The sequence below is a fragment of the Camellia sinensis genome, chromosome 9 (assembly GCF_055761805.1).
Source record: "Camellia sinensis isolate YWXY chromosome 9, ASM5576180v1, whole genome shotgun sequence".
NCBI lineage: Eukaryota > Viridiplantae > Streptophyta > Magnoliopsida > Ericales > Theaceae > Camellia > Camellia sinensis.
In genome coordinates this window covers 40,536,248-40,556,325 of record NC_138969.1, presented here as the reverse complement: position 1 = coordinate 40,556,325, position 20,078 = coordinate 40,536,248, and the positions used below count along the sequence as shown (strand labels likewise).

General features: G+C 35.0%; 1 protein-coding gene across 4 annotated transcripts; it reads left to right on the top strand.

Moving 5' to 3' along the window:
- The first annotated feature begins 550 nt into the window (after positions 1-550).
- On the top strand, positions 551-19,621 carry LOC114301031 (apoptosis inhibitor 5-like protein API5). Of its 4 annotated transcripts, none has more exons than XR_014339588.1 (16): positions 551-964; positions 1,097-1,261; positions 3,624-3,723; positions 3,811-3,876; positions 6,738-6,835; positions 6,915-6,989; positions 7,156-7,305; positions 10,998-11,063; positions 11,157-11,222; positions 13,938-14,048; positions 14,431-14,520; positions 14,608-17,579; positions 17,856-17,970; positions 18,073-18,138; positions 18,324-18,427; positions 19,189-19,621. XR_014339588.1 is itself a non-coding variant. In XM_028245926.2 (16 exons), the coding sequence occupies exons 1-16, from the start codon at positions 878-880 to the stop codon at positions 19,385-19,387; spliced, it is 1,665 nt and encodes a 554-aa protein (XP_028101727.2). In that variant the 5' UTR covers positions 788-877; the 3' UTR covers positions 19,388-19,621. The 4 variants fall into 4 exon arrangements, 2 of the variants coding, with proteins under 2 accessions (XP_082742767.1, XP_028101727.2); XR_014339589.1 differs by having other exon boundaries at positions 17,688-17,970; XM_028245926.2 differs by having other exon boundaries at positions 788-964; positions 14,608-14,714.
- Positions 19,622-20,078: the final 457 nt, after the last annotated feature.

Genomic DNA, 20,078 nt, shown 5'->3' with positions numbered 1-20,078 from the left:
CACCTAAGTGTTATCAAACGACACAACTTTTAAAACTATTTTCAATAACTTTATCTTTCATAAAATAACTTGAAATTCATTTCAAAAACAAAATCAAAGAGAGCATAAAACATCCTAAATTTTAAAATTATTTTCAAAATATAAAACTAGAGTTATAAACGAGGCGAGCTTTACTGAGCCTGAATTCAACTCGATTCGTTAATAAATTTGACTAGGACCGATACGATTTTTTTAATATTATTTAAATAAAAAATATTATTTATATGATTTAATATATATAAATATATTTATATTATTATTTATATATTTAAATAAAATTAAACAAATATTTATTTATATGAATAACTCGATTGATTTCCACCTTTACTTAACTAAGGCTAGGTTTGGCATAACCTATATAATCCATCTTTTTATCTTTTTTCCATCGCATCACCTCTCTACTTTTCTGTACATCTTTTTGTAAAAAGATAAAAAGTACACTTTTTTAGGACACCCCAAACCAGCCCTAAATAAATTTTATAAATTATTTTTTAAAATTATTTTACATATTGAATCAATCAAACACGGGTTTTGTTTTTGATGGTTTTTCCCGAGTCCTGATATATAAAGAGGTGAAACGGATAGAGCGATGCATTTTCTCTCTCCTCAATCCATCGTTTCCAAAAATCCATTCACAGCCCTTTGCCCAGCCCCCTTGTTCACGACTTTCCCTGTTTCACACAGATCTCACTGTATCTCTCTCTCTCTCTCTCTCTCTCTCTCTCTCTCTCTCTCTCTATATATATATATATATATATATATATATCTATATCTTCATACACACGCACACACACTGTTTCTTCGAGCTTCACAAGTTGATCTCACTCCAATTCTCGTAATGACCGACGCCTCTGACGATGCTAAAGACATCGAACTACTCTACGAATACGGCGAGCGATTGAGCGAGGTCAAAGACAAGTCTCAGGTTCCTAATTTGTCCCCCACTCTAATTCAATTTTTTAGGGTTTTGTTCTTCAATTTCAATTTGTTGTGGTTTTGTTGTTTGTTAATTTGCAATATATATATATATATATATATATATTTTGAATTTTAACAGCATGTAGATGATTATCGAAGCATCATTAAGGCTGTCAAAAGCAAGAGCATCAAGGCCAAGCAGTTATCTGCTCAGCTCATTCCCAGATACTTCAAGTTCTTCCCTGAACTGTCCGACTTGGCTGTTGATTCCCATATCGATTTGTGTGAGGCAGAGGAGCTTGGGGTTAGTCACTGCACATTATATATATATATATATATATTCTTAATTATTATTTTTTTAATAGCACAATTTGTTGGAGCTAAATCAATTTAAAACGGGTCTTGCAAAGTTTCAAAATTGAGGCAATTTGGTGACTAAAATGATTAGCTAATTAGACTTGAGTTTTCGGCTATGTCTGATGAGTATAGGCTTCATATTGGCTCACTTACTTGTGGGTTACAGTTTTATCTTGGGGGCATTTATTTGGTTTCTTAGGGTTTCTGTCTAGGCATATTACTTACAAGAGTGACCAAAGTTTTAAAAGGCGTTAAACGCAATCGAGGATTTAGTTTTTAGGCAATATTCCCCCATCAGTTGTGCATCTCAGTATGAGGCATACGCCTCAAGTGCACCTTGTACAACTTTTCTGTATAACAGGAGTACACACGTGGAGAGCGCTTCTCTTGGGATTTTGTTAAAATTAGTCTAATTCATGGTTTAAATATAAAAAAGAACATATTTTGTAACAACATTCCATGGGAAAAATCAATGAACTGCCAAAAAAGGAAAAAAAAAAAAAAAAAAAACTCCAGTTAAGGATCAATGGGAAGTTTGATAACTTATGCTAATATGTTGATTTCACCTGGGAAAATTTCTTTCTTTGTAATGAAATTCTCTATGCCTTGAGAAAAGCCCCGAAGCTTATGTTTCACCTCATGAAGGGTAAAATGCCTCGCGTTACGCATTTGTCTTTAAAAACTTTGGGTAATAATAAAAAGTAGAAAATGAATGTATTTGTGGAAGTTAGAAGTGTCATTAATTGAAAAACCTGATGAGTGGAAGCTATTGAAGATGATTTATCCACATGAAACGCAGACCCACCCATTGATCTGCTAATATAGATGCACAGATTGATCTAAGTTGAAAGCTGTGTTACATGGGCTCTTCTATTTCCCTCACAATACCTTCACAATACCTGTGTCTATCGGATATGACACGGGTAAGGGTGTGGGATGTGTGTGTAACACTTGTACCCAATTTAGATACTCAGATTCTTTAATTTGTTACAATATATGAGAAGAAGAAACTCACATTTGCTAGTAAAGTAATATTTTTAGCCTCTCACATTAATTAGATATAAAAATTTCATTTTTTTCCTGAATTCTATTTAATTTCAAGTATATTTTGATATAATTTACAACATTTCATTTGAGAATATTATATAATATACAATATATATGCATATATGACACGTCTCCTTACCCATATCCAATTTTGGATACGTATTTCAAGATCTTAAGATTAAAATTTATGAGAGTCTGACGCTTGGATACACACCCGCACCCTATACTTGTACCCGAGTCCATGTAACATATGAAAGTTGTGTTACATGGACTTGTCGGTTTAGGGCAGAGTACCCGTGTCGACACGACACGGGTGCAGGTGTGAGATCTGTGTCGGACTCGACCTGATTTTCTCGGACACGGCTGACATGAGAGAAGAGGGAAGAAGGATTAAACTTGCAGTGGTAGTAGGACCTTAGTCTCGATTTGATGCAAGAAGGAGCTAATGCGAGAGACGTGAATCTGATGCAAGGAGTTGATCGCGATCTTGATCTCATCCTCACTCTCGATCTCTATCGTCTTCTCTCCCTCTTGATCTCGATCTCATCTTCTCTCCCCCTCGATCTTGATCTCGATCTTGATCTTGTCTTCTCTCGATCGATTAATCTCAATCTCATCTTCTCTCTCGATCGATTGTTCTCTCTCTCTATCGAATCTTCTCTCTCTCAGTTGATCCTCTTCACTATTTGTCTGTCTGTGTTTCTTCTCTCTCTCTCTCTCTCTCTCTCTCTCTCTCTTTCTTCGCTATAATTGTATTACACTGCATTTCGGAAAATTTTATTATTCTTTTCATGTTAGAAAATTGATTTATACTCCTTTTGTTCAGTTTTGATTGGTAAAAAGTTTCAAAGTATTACAGTGAATTTTTGTAAGTGGTACAATATGTATATATCTTTTGATTTTTTATTTTATTTTATTTTGTTTTGATTTTTGATTTTTGATTTTTTTAGTTTAAAAAAATTCATCTCTTTGAGAGTTACTGTGCCATTCACCAAGTCATCATTTTGAAGGACATTATTGGTGTAGGTATTTTTCTGTCAATTTAAGGTGCCCTTATTTTATGCTTTTGAATGTAACGATGCATGCTGTTAAGCTTACTCTTGGTCTTAATTAATCAATAGTAGATGGTTGAATCAATTAATTATTGCATTAGAATGGTATAGACATAAATCTCTAGTTATGTTTTTTTTTTCTTCCTGTTATTATTGATACATTGCACTTGATTTGAGCCTTGAAAGTTTTGTTGTTCACTACAATTACAGGTTAGGGTGCAGGCAATTCGCGGACTTCCCCTTTTCTGCAAGGATACACCAGAGCATCTTTCTAAAATCGTAGATATTCTTGCACAACTCCTTACAGCTGGTAAATTTAGTGTTTCAGGCTGTGCTGTTGAGGATATGTACTTTACTATGTTACAGATTTAATCCTGAGTTTTCTTGATTCTTCTAGAAGAAAATGTGGAGCGTGATGCAGTGCATAAAGCCCTTATGTCTTTATTGAGGCAGGATGTGAAAGGTAATGAATTTATTTCTTCAAACTGGTGGAATGTAATGATTGTGTGAATATTTATTTACAAAGAATGGATACGGATATCGTCTGAAGTAGCGTCATTGATTGCATGAAGATTTTCTTGGTGTCAATTAGTGCCATGCTTGCATTGTTTCTATGTTGTGTAATATGCATATGCAATATGCAGCAGAGCACAATTGCTGCATTACAAAATAAGAATATTAGGTTGCATTTCGATTGAGATTTTAAAATTGAGTGGTTTTGGTTTTAATCTTTTGCGAATAAAGGCTTAGATTTGGATTGTCAACAAGAAGTTTGAATGATTTTGAAAGCCTTTTTGTAAGTTGATTTGAAATGACATGATGAAAGGAAATTATTTCAAACCAATCTTAAGAATAATTCTAGACTTTAGTTGTACAAGGACCCTATGTAGTATCCTTAGTACCTTTCGGGGTTATCCTTCTTAGGTCTCCTAATCCAATACCACTCAACTGACCCTTCTATGTAAGTGTTTGTGAATTTGAATGCCAAAATCTTCATTTCTAATCCATTCAATCTTAACGATAAAGTTAAAGCAATTGTAAAATAGGAATATTGGTAATTAATCTTGTAGATGTCATAATAATTCTATATTTGATTGGCATGCAAATCTTGTATATCTTGATGCAGTAATAATTAATCTTGTAGAATATTGAACTTGTCTTAATGTATATCTTGCTTCTATAAGCCTCATCAATGAGATGGGTGATTAAGATGTGAATATTGTTAATTTTTTGGGAGAGGACCTCTCTCAATGTGGTGCATTTCCTAGTGGTAAAACATCACATGGGATGTTTACTGGAAATACCAATTGGGAGGTCATGGGTTGGATTAATTTCTATATGGAATTGACGTATGTTACATGGGGGTACAAATATTGGGTGCTAGTGTGAGTCCAATCATTAGACCTTCCTAAACTTAAGTTCTAGGATATTTTGGGGTATGTATTCAAAAGTTGGGTATGGGTACAGGGACATATCTTGAACACAATGTATCCAAAAGTTGGGTATGCGTACATTTCTTGAACACATATATATTGCATATAGTATAATATTATTAAATAAGATCGTGCAAATTATTTAGAAATGTATTTAAAATTAAATAAGATTTATAAAAAATATGAAATTTTTATTCATGTGAGAGACATATCTTACACCCTTACCCTTGTCATATCCGATGAGCATGGTTCTATGGGAAAAATAGAAGAGACTTCATAACACTAGAACTAACATATGTATGTTGATGAATTGCCATTAAGTCCTTAAGAGGGTTGACTTCAATGAAGGTGTTTCAAATAACGTATGTTCTTTATTATGGAAAAGTAAAATTCCCCTGTTTTGCATCTATAGAAAATTCAAATAGCTTTTGAACTTGTTTACAACTTTTGACCATGATTATTAGTTCTATGAAGTATGGATTTTATTTTGTGCTTCTTTTTGTTACGTAAACTTGGAATAGTTATCAAGAGTCAAAATTATGACATAGCTCAAGAATTGATAGGGTCTTGGATTCATGCTTTAAAAAACAATAAACCAAGACTATTATCAAAGAACAATGTTGAGTTCCATAACTCCCTAGCCACCTCATAGTGAAGGAGGAGGTTGTTGACACTCCCCCAACTTGCTTACACAAACATCAATGTTGCACCCAAAATTTTCTCTGTTTCTCAAATTAACAATAAGAATTACCTTATGAGTTGCAAACCATAATTCCTTTGTGAACTCCCACATTATAGGCTTCTCTAACTATTCTAGTGGACAAATCCTCCCATTCGTTCCCATATTCTCCCGCCTCCACTCCACTCCACCCTCCTCCAAAAACTATTCCTTTCAATAGCGAACCTCCGCAACCATTTACCCAACAATGCCTCACCTCCCACTTTCAAATGCCAAACCCACCACTTTGAATGAGAAGCGCACCACCTCTTAATCAAGAAGATCGTATTTTAATCTCTCCTTGATAGCCTCTCCCATAAAAAGTCCTTTTGAAGCTTATCAAACCTCCACACCACAAACTTGGGAATCATGAACAATGACATAAAGTATGTGGGCAAGGTAGCCAAGTATTGCCCGTTGGAGTGGGGGGCTGCCGCGGGGAAGTCAAAGGTTGGCTTGGGAAGGTACTCTTTTATGTGGGATGTGCCATATAGAGAGGGGGAGAAATAAGATATCCTTTGAAAGGATGGAGCTTCTTATTCATAGTTTGAAGGGGTTGTTTCTTATTACCTTATTATTATTATTTTTTTTTTGGGCTTAGGGAGGAATCCCTGTTTCTTTCTTTCCTCCTTTATTTATTTATTTATTTATTTTTCCTTTATGTGGATTTTTGGGGGAGTGGTATGTCTCTACAGATATATAGGTTTATAGGTGTTTCTCTTTTGTACTTTGCATGTGCAGAGTTTGTGCTCTCTTTTTTGGCATGAATTTAATGATAATACTTGTAAAAAACGAAAAGAAGAACAAAGTTGAGTTGTCCTTTCTTGGTAGAGTATTTGGCTGTTATTTTTTCTTTAGGTGCAAATGAAGTGATTAAACATTTGCATATAGTATCACTGTTGGTATGAATAAGTGCATACCACACTGTTAACCGGACATCCACTACCAGGCTCTGTGCGCTTTAGTATTGTGATTATATGCATTTATCATTGGCTTTATGGTTTGATTATTGTTAATATTTGTTCAGCATGTTTTTGTTTCCTTTGAAATTTTCTTTTAATTCAATTTAAGTTTTTTTTCCCCCCGTCTTTTTTTTAATGATTCCCTTGTAGCTATGACCAATGGCTTAGCTTTTTATCTATCGAAAACCCAACAATGGCTTTGTTTTTACAGCTTCTTTGACAGCCTTATTTAAGCACATTGAGAGTGTTGATGAGCCAAGCACAGATGAAAATCTTCGTGAGAGGACACTATGCTTTATAAGAGATAAGGTGAGAAACCAACACATGTATTTGCTGATTACACCATTTCGTTCTTAACCATATTGAGGACTAACCAATTTTACTGCAGGTTTTTCCTCTTAAAGCTGAGCTCTTGAAGCCTCAGGAGCAAATGGAGAGGCATATAACTGATCTGATTAAAAAAGTGAGATAATGATTTGCTTCTCTGTATGCAGTTGTGTTTCTCACCATTTTTATCCTGTCACTCTCTTACTTTGATTTGATGTTATTGCATATAAAATGATTGTCTTAGATTTTGCTTCGATAGTCTACTAGAAGATGCATTATATTTTTGCTGACTGTTATTGCAGAGTTTGCAAGATGTGACAGGAGCTGAATTTAAAATGTTTATGGATTTCTTGAAAAGTTTGAGCATATTTGGAGAGAAAGCCCCTGCAGAGCGTGTGCAAGAACTCATTGAAATTATTGAAGGTCAAGCTGATCTAGATGCACAGTTCAATGTAAGTACTTGCCTTGTTGTATTATGTTTAGGAAATTGTTTGTTTCATCTTTGATTTGAAAATGACACTTCACTAAGTTGTCTGGTTAAAGTTTTCAACTTAGATGTTACTAAGGTGGATCTATTTTACAGTTAAGGGGCCTTCGTAGGTGGTCTATAAATGTTAACTCTTGAGATCTTTTACAGTTTGATTACATGCATATGAAGTATTGGATTTATTTGCTTACCATGATGTAATTTTAGGTTCTGCTAGGGATTTGAAATGCATGGATTTGAGATCGATCAATCATTTAAGGAGAATAACTAAAATTTCGATTTGATAATTCATCCATGAATTTCAAGATTGTATTAATTAGTTTTATCATGATGGATTTGAAATAACTGTATTAGAGTAGTTATTTGAAATCATGCTAAGGATTCTCCTTCTAGCTACCAGGAACATAATAAAATACATATATATATTTTTTTGATCTCAGCTTATGTTCTTCTATAGTTTTTTTTATCCACATATAATAGCTAGCACTTCAATATTTTTATAAAATTGAAACTCAAATGCCTTGATTTGAAATTCACATCCATCCAAATGGAACCTTTTGTGTTTGTAAATTAATGATATGTTGTAACCCCCTAAATTTTCGACAAGTAGAAGAAAAGACATAATTGTGGTGGATTTACTTCCAAACATTGGAAACTTTGGATATCATGGTGAAATAGTTCCAGTAAGTTCATTATTTACGCATTGTATCAAAAGAGGGAAGCAGTATTGTAATTGACAAAAAAAATTGCACTAGAAGTTTAGAACATATATTGCCATGTTGAAATTTAGTGGTATTTACTTTATGTTGTGTGATATAAGACACATCTTTCTTATTGAATTTTTGAACTCTTGGACAATTGCACTGTTTTTTGAGGGGCAAAATTCTGCATAATATCTAGTACTAGTTCATGTTAAGAGGTTTGGTGCACAGAGATTCCATCCAAGGTGGCATTTTTTGTGGAGAGTGGTCACGTGTAGAGCTATCCTCGATGAGTAATAATTAGTGACTAGGGGAAAAATGATTTTCAATAGCTCTGTATATGCAAGAGGGCAGAGGCAATGATATAACTGTTTCATTTATTATGGCCATAGAGCTATGTTGTCTTATCATTTATTTATTTATTTATTTCTCTTTGGAGTGTTTTGGAGGATGCTGAGATCTGTTCTGAAAGTTACTGTGGATTGAATAGTAGTTTTATCTGAACAAGAAAAACTTCTGCTCGGAGGGCAGTCCCTCTGTCTCCTTAGGTGCATTTGGGAAGAGAGGATCAACTACATGTCCAACAGGGTGGTTTTACCTGTGCCTAAAGTCCGATCGATTTTGTTGAATATTTGTCCTTTTGGCTTTGATAGAGAGTTTCTCCTTTTTGTATATGATGTAGGTTCTTTAGATATGTGTACCTGTTTTAAGTTTCTTATCAAAGTTTTTTTTTTTAAAAATAGCATAGCCCTTTTAGAGTTCAGGTGGCGGTTTTGTTAAACTCTTCCGTACTAGCGTGTAGGGCTGTACACGGGTCGGGGCGGTTCGAGTTTACAAGTGGAACCATGACTCGAACTGACTCTTTCGGGTTTCAGATCTTAGTAGCAGGAATCATCGGAATGGGAGACGATTCTCGTCTAGAATCGCGATTCAGCGATTTGTAGCAAGATTCGTGATAGAATCACGTCTCCGTTGAGATTGAATTGCGGATCTAACTAGATGGGAGCGATGGCGACACAGAAGGGGGGAGAGAGAGAGAGAGAGAGACCAGGCTGTGAAGAAGCAGCAGCTGCTGCTAGGGTTATGCTGCGAAGAAGAAGCAGACCAGGCTGCGAAGAAGCATGTGAAGAAGAAGCAGCAGCTGCTAGGGTTGGGAATTATAAACATAAGAGTTGGGCTTGGGATTCTTATTGGGCTTGGGATTTTTTTTTTAGACTCATACAAACATTTGTATGGGCTTGTAAGCTATAAACATAAGAGTTGGGCTTGGGAATTTTTATTGGGCTTGGGATTTTTTTTAGACCCATACAAACATTTGTTTGGGCTTGTGAGCTGTTTTATTTATTGTTTGGGTTACTAGATGATTTGTTTGCATCATAAATAGGAGAGTTGGGCTTGGGATTGTTTTTCTTCTCCTCTCCCTCTCTCTTCTTTTATTTTATTTTTGTAAGAAAATAAATAAAACAAATAATTTTTAACAAAAACATTTTAAAATAAATAGATAAAAAAATAATACAAATATTTTAGAATAAATGAAAAAAATCTAATAAAAGTATATAATTACAATATTTTAACATATGATTTTTTATAGTACTTTTTTTTTAAAAAAAATTATAACATATATTTTCATTATCATTAGAGGAAAAAAATATATAATCTTACAATATATTTTTATATATTATATTATTTAATATATATATACGAACGCTCCCTACCAGCGCTTCTTGAAATGTCTACGATTTCCCGATTCCGATCCCGATCCCGCTTGCGCTCCCGCTTCCGCTTCCGCTTCGTGCAACTAAGTTTCAGATCTCACCAGCCGTCATCGACTGACTTTTTGTTTGGAGCCGACTGCCTTTCTTGTTCGGTTTCGGACGGGTTTCAGACGGTTTTGAATATATGGTTATCATCTTCCCCTTTTACTTAAAACCCTAGCATATATACATATATATATATACACACACACATAAATATGTGATAGAAAAAAGATTTAAAGAAAAAATAGAGAGATTAAATTGGGAAGCTACATAGTTATATTGCTGTGGACTTGTCCATCTTACAATGCCTACCACCGCGAGCTGCTCCATCTTGCAACGATCGGCGTCCCGTTTTTTGCTTGAGCCCAGTTGGCATGGACGACACAAGTAAGATCTTAATTAGATTTGAGAACTTTGTGTCCAAGAGTGAGAGACAATGAGATAAGAGGGATGATGAGAGTAGAAAATGTTAAAAAATGTGGTGAGGAACTTTAGGGGTTTGAGAAAGGAATATGTGGTGAGAAACTTTATTTTCAGAGATGAAGAGAGAAGGAGAGAGAGAGAGTTGGTGATACAATTGATAGGCTGAGTGTAAGGTAAGGTTTCTTTGTCTTTGTCTTGGGAAGATAAGCGGTGGAGAGAGAGAGAGAGAGAGAGCTGAGTACATAGAGAAGTGAGTTGTCTACCTAGAGATATGACTGCCTTGGGAAGATGAAAGTCTTTCCTGGGAAAAATAAAGACTAATCAATCAAACATTAATAATATTTTTTATATATTGGTCGGGTCGGGTTAACCGAATATTATATTGTCAAACCCGGTACTCGACCGAAATTTGAAAAAAATTCATACATTTCACTCTCAGCCGACCATGCTCCTCAGCAAAACCGTCCGTGGGTGATTCGGGTCGGTTGGTTTGGATCGGATTCGTTGGGTAATTGGTTGTTTGAACACCCCTACTGGCATGTCCTAGGGTTCCATCCCCTTCGACATATTTATATTATTTTTATTCTGTCAATAAGGAAAAACAACAAACAAAAATGTGGTTTCTTGTCTTTTCTTTTCGAAAGATTCTTTTGGGTGTGATCTCATAGACTTCTATTACTCATTAAAAAAAAAAGAAGTGATCTCATAGACTTCCTTTATGATGTTGTAGTTACTATGTTACTACATTCTTTATTAGAATGGCTTTCATAATGCAGGTTTCAGATGGGGACCACATTGATAGATTGATATCATGCCTGTTCATGGCTCTTCCCTTTTTTATGGTACAGGCTATGTTTATATGGGTTTTTTCCTCATTCTGATCAAATAGCAGATTTTTTCTGGTAGACTACTGAACCCCTCTTTTTTGCACACAGCGGGGCGCATTGAATAGCAAGTTTCTCAACTATTTAAACAAGCATATTTTGCCTGTTTTTGATGAGGTAACATCACACCTTCCTGTTCTTAATAGTTTATTCGATTAAGTTATTTGCCTTTTCTAGTATTCTTATATTTGGTATCCATTTTCTGGTTTTACAGTTCTCAATACAATTTGATTATTTATTCTGTTGCTTGAAAAGTAAAATTAGGGTCATCTCCAAAATCTGAAGCCCCTAATGAAATGATGCTGGTCAAAACTTTGATATCTTAAATGCTTCTAACATCTTGCTTGGTTCATTCTTCTCCTCCTCTTCTATTCTTCTTTTTCCTATTTGGGTTAATAGGGTTTCTTTATCGCATGCTTTATGTGGTCATATGATTCAATAACTACGGATATTTTTTTCAGATTTAGGAAATCTCTCTCTCTCTCTCTCTCACACACACACACACACACACACACACAAACACACATTTCCGCAGTTTCTTTTGTACTTGTGGAAATTGATACTGCAACAGGGCATACTTGTGCCCTTTTAATTGACCTTATGTTGTTAGTAGTGCTCAAGATCTTTGAGGTGCTTATATGAAATGCACACACAATGCTTTATCTGGTTACCACAAGGACCCTGTGATGCCTGATACCATGTTTACATTTAGTTGCATGAAAATTTTAAGTGTATTAATTTATGTGCTGGATGCATGATGACCGCTAACTTCCCATGGATTTTTTTAACGCAGTATTCAACACTTTATGTTATTGCCTATGCTACATGGACTCAGGTACGGTTGTCAGGTGTGGGTGCTTGACACATCAAACTTCAAATTTCAGGATACGTAGACTTGGCCAAAAAGGATCTAAAAATTAGATATGGATACAGGGATACGTTGGCTAATTGAAAAGATAATAATTATATATAAAAATAAAATTTGTTCATGATATATCATATTATATATGAACAATAATTATATATATATATGTTCCAAAACAGAAAGATTGGATCTGTACCTGTACCCTTACCCCTGTTGGGTCATGTCAACATGGGTACTTCAACAAAACTGAAGAGTCCATGTAAAATAGGTTATTGCGATCAGAAAACCTCAGCTCATACATGTATGATGCATTATGCATGCTATCATTTTATACTGCTGGGTCAAAACAAATGTACACATGTAGTTGAACCTATCAAATCATTTTGGTATGCATTGGCGTTTTTGATTGTTTGTTTTGAGAGTTACTGATTTGACACTCTATATCCATGTCAAATTCCACCCAATTATAGGCATGTCTGCATCATAGTTATGCACAAAATTCTGATCAGTTGTTTTAGTTTTCCCCTCACCTTGAATATGAATATGTGAAAATTGCTTAGTTGTTCTTGCTGCAATGTTTCTTATGAACTGGAAAAAGAGAAATCGATTAAATTTCCTGCATTCAACATATTATTTAAATTTGGTTCAGGCCTGCTACATCAATTTTTTTTTTGTGTGTGTTAATTTCAGGCACCCAATATGAATACAAGTCATATGGTTTTCATGTGATATGTTTTACCTATAATCAGCTTCAGTCTATGTTTAGATATTGTATACCTGATATCAATCACCAAAAAGTATATTTGAATCAGTTTGGCCTCCTGCTGAGAAAGCATTCATTTTTTAGTTCATTTCTCAAAAAATTTCAATTGTTACGCACAAGAAATAGGCCAATTCAGCAGCTTTTTTGTTCAATTTCTTTTGGAGTAAAATTCTTAGCTCAAAGGAAAATCTTTGGGCATTTCATTTATTGAGCGGTTTTTGTTTGGGCATTTCAAAGGAAAATATTTTTGTTTGTCTCGTTTAAAATCTATTTGGATCTGTATTGATTCAAACACTGTACCTAGGGATAGGGATAGAGGAAGAAGAAAAAAAAAAACGGAAAGTGTTCAATTGGAACATATAGTTAAAGAAGTATGCTTCAAGCAGGTTTTATTTACTTTGTGCAAGTTGGCCCTTACCAACCATACAGACCAGAGGCTTTGCTGTGATGTATGGTTCTTGGGAATTTGTAGAACTTGTAGGAAAGGCTTAATAGAGAAAAAAAACAGGATTTTATCTCAATTTTGTCCTAATAGTCGCTTAACCATTTTCTTTTTTCTTTTCTTTCCTAATCTTCTTTTTTCAAATTTAATATTTCAATCTGGGATCAGTTTGTTTGCACAATAAAGGACGGTATTTCATAAAGTTGGGTAATCACATTATGTCTGGAATGGTAATTACATTCACGAGTTTACTGACTTGGCTTCTTGAATATTATGTTAATTCGTCTGTGGGGGTGGTGGGCTATTACTTGGTCTGATGTCTGGAGCTTGAGCCAACCATGACAGCATCCCATGTTGATTGGACCAGCACTAGGAAATTTATAGAAAATATATTTTCACATGAGTACATAACTAAATTTGTTCAAAGACCGTTCAGAAATCTAGTAAAAATTATGTGAAAATCAATTAAAGGTGACAGGCAGTAAGCCTTTAACTGAACACCACCGCTCACAAACTGAGGGACTTTTTCTTCAGAAGTTCTTGAAATAGCGAATGTTGCATTCCCCGTTCATTTTCAAGTATCTGATAGTTTAATGGAAAACGGATTCTGCTTTTTCCGTAGACTTCAAGAGAACATTCCTCCAACGTCAGATTATGACTTCCTGAGTTATGAGAGTCGTCTTGGAATGCAAGCTAATAGTAGCTTTGTTTTGAAGTTGGATTTCTGTCCCACTCCATACTAACTATAGTTTTGCCTCTCAGCTTCCTGAAGAACGCAAAGTAGACTTGCTCAAGAACCTTGCAGAAAGTTCACCTTACACGACGCCACAGGATTCACGTCAGATTCTTCCCTCTGTTGTCCAGCTCTTAAAGGTAATGTATAGTGAACAACCAACAATGATATGCATACTGCTCTTTTCATTGTTCATCTCTTAAAGGTACACATGTTACGTACAGTGGCCATATAAATTGTGTTATATTAAGGCATGCCAGCAAGTTTTGTGTTTTTCTTTTATGAATCTTTATGTCCTTGATCTCTTTTCATTATAATTTATATATAAACATTTATCCTTTCCTAGATCTATGCCCATTATAATTTATGTTTCATCTTCATCTATCAATGCTTCACTTTTTTGTCTTTTTTTGTTTGTTATTATTTAAGGCTAGTTTTTGAGTGTTAAGAAATATGAAACCTTTTTGCCTATAAATTTATATATTTTAATTTACTCTTGTCTCATCTATTTTTTCTTTCCAGAAATACATGCCTCGGAGAAAATCTGGAGAAGAGACTAACTTTACTTATGTGGAGTGCTTGTTGTACACATTTCACCATTTAGCTCATAAGGTTGTAATATCCAACAATCCTACTCTCCTGCGTATTTCATACATGTCTTTCCTGTTCAATGCTTAATTGCTATTTATCATTGTACAGGCTCCGAATGCCACTAATAGTTTATGTGGTTACAAGATAGTGACCGGCCAACCATCTGATAGGCTTGGGGAAGACTTCTCAGAGTATTACAAAGATTTCACTGAGAGGTGATTTGTTTGTTTAAGCTCTTTATTTTCTTTATGTTTTCAGATGTATTTTCTGCTGTGAATATTCAGGGACTCTATGCTAACCTTGCTTGTGTCATAGACTGTTGATGGATTATGGACGAATATAACAAGAAAAAAGAACTGGAATAATTTCTAGTTTAGTCCATGTTAAATATTAAAATAAATGCCTTGCAGTTCTTTAACCCATTTACAGAGAAATGGCTTAAACAAAATGATATTAACATATGTAACAAAGTAAAAATATGTCCCACTCAAATAGAGTTGGCTGCATGAATCATTTTTTTGTCATTCTTTTTTGTTCACAACTATATTATGCTTAGTTAAATTTAATAAATTCATCTCTCTTTTTACTGCCGCATCTTATGTCAATTTAGGTCTTTCCCTCCCGCTAACATTTCATTTATGGTGATCATGTCACTCTTCCTTACTGTTGCATCTATAGATCTTGGTTGTACATGACCTAACCATCTACTCTTAGATTTTAATCCTCCTGCCTGAAACATGCTTCTAGATAATCACATCATCTGTTTTGTGTAATATCTTGATCTGACACTTCTATTAAGTCATCATTTGACTCCATCATGTGTCATCATCTGGAATTTCATAGTTGGTTGAGTTGTTTAGATTCTTTACTGCCCCAGATGGGAGGTGAAACACTTTTGCTAGTCAGCTTGCATTCGTGCAGGAACAATTGGTAATTTAAGAAAATATGCTCCAAAGTCAATTATCACTGTGGAATGTCTACATCCATACATATTTTTCTAGTTTGAAAACTGAATATTCTACAATTTTTGGCATAGAAAATACCATCCACTTCATCCTCATCACAAATAAGTTATATACTGATATTTTGTCAAAGAACAAATATGTTGTGGAAGACATGTAACAAACCAGTCTTAATTGGTTTGCAAGAAGAGGGTTGACACATGTAGCACATGTTTTGCATTTGTAATGCTTTGCATAGCTCAATCTCCAATATTTTAAATGTTCGAAACTGGTCCTTTCATAGTTCTTTATACTTATCAATAGCCTGGTGTTTTTATATTCACACTTGTCAAAGAATATTCTTCAACTGGTGTACAAGGTTCAGAATTTCAGGGACAGCTGGAAGGACTGGTGGTGTCTTTCATGCTCATGTTACTGTCTTCTTCATTGTACTTAAATAGAAGACCTGTGTCATTGCAACTTCAAAAACTGCTTTATTGATTTCAGTACAGACAAATTTGTTGAGATTGCAAGCTGAATCCACCAGTCAGATAAATTTTGTAACTGGTGTCTTGGGGCAGTGGTAATAAGGAAGCTATTGTGGAGCGGATGCCAGGGTTCGAATCCCATTGACTATCCAAAAAAAGATAACTACAGTAACGTGATCCTGGAATTTAGGCACATGTTTAAGGTGGCCCATACTAGGATGGTAGAGCCATTTGGAGTTTTTATATTGGACTACTGGTTTGCCACAAACAAATTGTCAGTAGAATTGGAGAGGAAGCAATGCCACAGTAATGCTCCAGAGGGAAAACCAACAGGGAGGGTGAACCCAAAATTTGGAACATCTTTCAAAGTTCTATATTAAGTTTTTCTACTCATTAGTGATTCAGCATGGTAACCTTGGACATTATTAACTGCATACTCTCAGCACTCATAAATATTGGTGGTGATGGCTTTTGTTCTAAAAGTTGTGGATGCCAAACTGTGTGACGGTGCATGCTAATTCCCTCAACTAAGCAAAGCCTTTCTATTTGGCCTACTTGGGGTTGGTTGATTGGGATCCTATCTTTCCTTTCAGGTCTATTGTGTGGTAATCAAAGTGTGATGTTCTTTTTTCTTGTCCGTTGTTATCCAGCAGTCCATTGTTTTTGTGGCACCTTAAACATGTTGTTTACATTTTCTACATTCATGTTTCACTTCTTCCCTTTGCTGGATATCTTTTCCTTCTCACCCCACCTTGGGATCTATCACTGATAGAACTCCTGTTACTATTCTTCTTCCCCAGTGATTTATATCGGCTGCAATATAGTAGATCTTTCATTCAAATATCTCACTATCTTTTAAAGGACAAACATTGATTCATGGGTCTTCTAGCATGAGGAATGAAACTTTGGCGAAGTAATGAGTGCAAGAATTTTTTGGGGCGTTAATGATACCCTTTGGTTGTGACCAGCTAGGGATAATGATGAGGTTTATTTAGCAAGGTTCAGGTGACTGTTAAGCTAGGGGAAAAACACAGCCCATTTTGGGATTGATTTGGTATCAGTTTCACTTTCAGTTTCCAGCCAAAAGCCTGTCCCAATATATTAACTTTTATCCTTTGCTGCCTAAATTTGATAGTTAAGGGATTAGAAGTGGTTTTTTATCCAATTCCTTTGCTGCTTGCATCTTTGCTAGCTGGTGAGTCGCCTTGCTAATCACTATTAGATTCCTTAGCTGGATTTCTGGACTCCGTAATCTCTCATGGTGGTTTTCATTGGCAAAAGGGGTCATTGCCAATTGAGGAGAAACCTGCACTTAACCCTGATCGACGTTGGAATATCATCAATCATCATGATCTCTTTACTCTGCATGATTGAAGACTCATCTGTGATCATGGTTGACAGCATTTTGTCAATTTTTATTTTTGGGAATTTGTCGTAAAGCCATTTGTTTGGTATAATTCAATGGGAGAGGAAAGAATGAAAAAGAATTAAGTATCATTCTGTCCAAGTGGAACCATCTCTACCTTGTTGGGTTTTCTATAATCAGTCGGCATCAGGATGGGGCTGTCCTGTTTCATCCTTGCACATTTACCATCTCTACTAGCCAATGCATGAAGTGATGGGTGAATGGGATTGTGAGATCTAATAAACAGTACGTTGAACATTATTTTATTATCCTTAAGAACATGCGCATGTTTCTATCCAACTTATGCAGCAGATAGTATCACATTGACTTGCAGTGTCCTATTATTTGATGTAGAATGCAGTTGAAAAGGGTTCTCTATTTCTAATGAGGCATCTAGGATCTGGTTTTTTTTCTCTACATTTTACTCATAGTTGCAACCATCCATTTTCCAATATTTTTTTTTTAGTTTTTATTTGTAGCCAGGAGAATTTAATTGAAATTTATTCTTGGTTGACGAGACAGGTTAAGCAGCGTTGAAGAGCTAGCCAGGGCTACCATCAAGAAGTTAACTCAGGGTATGGCTGAGCACAACAAAGCAATGGCTTCCGCTAAATCTGATGAAGCAAAGGCTAGCGTTGTGAGTTTATCTTGGAGAGCTTTCTTTAATCTTTTGCCAATCTTTGGGCTTTATGTTGAATTTAACTAACAAAGATGATTTGCAATTTTGCATAATTTGCAGAAAGCTCAAAAGCAGAATACTACCACTGGACTGCGAACCTGCAATAATATTTTGGCAATGACACAGGTCTGGAATAGATTATTATTATTATTATTTTTGTTTGTAAATACTTGTTCATAGAACAGAATGGCTAAAAGGATTCATGTAGTCAACCTCACACCGACCCAACTTAAGTGGGACACAATGCTTGGTATGTAAATACTAGTTCATGCACTCAGGACTGAATTTTCTTACTTTTTTTGATAACTCAGCTGCTGCATGCAAAATCACCTTCATTCATTGGCGATAAGAGAATCAACCTTTCCTGGAAAGAAGTAGCAAAAGCTTCGGCACCTTCAACCACTACTGGTGCTGGGTATGTTGAAAACCTCTTATTCTTCTCATATAAAACGCCCCTTTTTGTTGATATGTGAGTTCCGCATGACACTTACATTTGCTGCAAGATTTTCACCTAATTGGCTGGAGCTTGTTGGGAATGGGGATCCATCTTTTATTGGAGTAATGGTGGCTTGCACCCTATAATCTTATTAGAGTTGCATTTTGTCCCTTGTAAAATTAAAAGGTTTTGCTTTAGACCTTATAATTTTGTAAAAGTTACACTTTGCATTCTTTAACTTAAAAAAAAAAAAGAAAAAAAAAAGGGGGAATATGGTAAAAACTAAGGGTGCAAAGTGCAACTTCTATAAAAAAAACTACAGGATGCAAAGTGCACCTATTTATTTATTTAGTTGTTGGATTGTTGTATGATATTACAATGAGGCCAAATGAATTACAATCTAATCAAGATGAAATACAACACATAATTAATACAAAAAACTCTCAAATGTCGGAGAGAGAAATCCCAAACAAATGCAGAGGGAATAAGACCCACATGAAAGTGGAAAGTTTTGAACCACTGACCTCCTAGTGAGGTGTGAGGGTGCACCTTTTTTTTTATAGGGTGCATAGTGCAACTTTTAATTTTATGAGGGGCATGGAGAATCTTCCACAAAAACTAATAGGCGGTAGCAAAGTGCCATTAGCCCTTATTTTTATTTGAGTTTTATAGTTGTATCAGCTTTCTTTTTGTCATTTTATTATTGTTATTATTGTTCATATTTATTGATTTTTCTGCAGAGGGAAACGTCCTGCAAGTGCCACTAATGTCATGAACAGCAATGCATCAAAAAAGGGTCGCGGTGGTGGTGGTGGTGGTTTACCGAACCAACTTGTTAACAGGGCATTTCAAGGTCTTTCGTATGGACGAGGAAGAAGTGGTGCAAGGGGTAGAGGCAGGGGCTGGGGTGGACGTGGGAGAGGAAGGAGCTACCAGTAAGCTTTGGTTAAAATCCATGGTAACACAAGGTTGAATTTTGTACCAAGTTATTATTAACCAGATGAATATGAGCACATAATTGTGGAATGTATTATTATTATGGTCTTATCTACTGTAACGAATTTTGAAAATTGTAGCAGATGAGGTTTGGATTATGGACCGGCACTAATTCTTCTCTCTGGACCTTCTCTAATTGGGATTTTGCATTGAAATTCTGTTTTCAACCTACAAAAACTTTGCTAATTCTCCTATTTGGTTTATGTGAACTAGAGCTTCATCTAATTATTCTGGAGCCTCAAGGCTTGATGCTGAGTGATTTTTCTATTCGATTTGGTGAATTGAAGCAATTCTGTTGGAAGTTCACTCTTAAGAAAGAAAAGTTCTAAATTTTATATATTTATTTATTTAATTTTTGGGAGTAAAATTCTCAGATTTTATGTGCATGCCTAACAGGATGCACATAAAATCACAAAATTTTATGACAAATCATAAAATGATTTAATTTTTCACCCAAAAGAAGTATTTAACTTTTTATTAATCACAAAAATTACAACTTGAATAACTTTAATATTGTCTTTTATACTATGACTTTAGTTTGGAGAATAAAGTACTTTATAGAAAAAAAAAAAAAAAAAAAAACCCCACTAAACTTTGGTTTAGCCCTAGCTGGTAATTCCCTGAAAAGAAAATT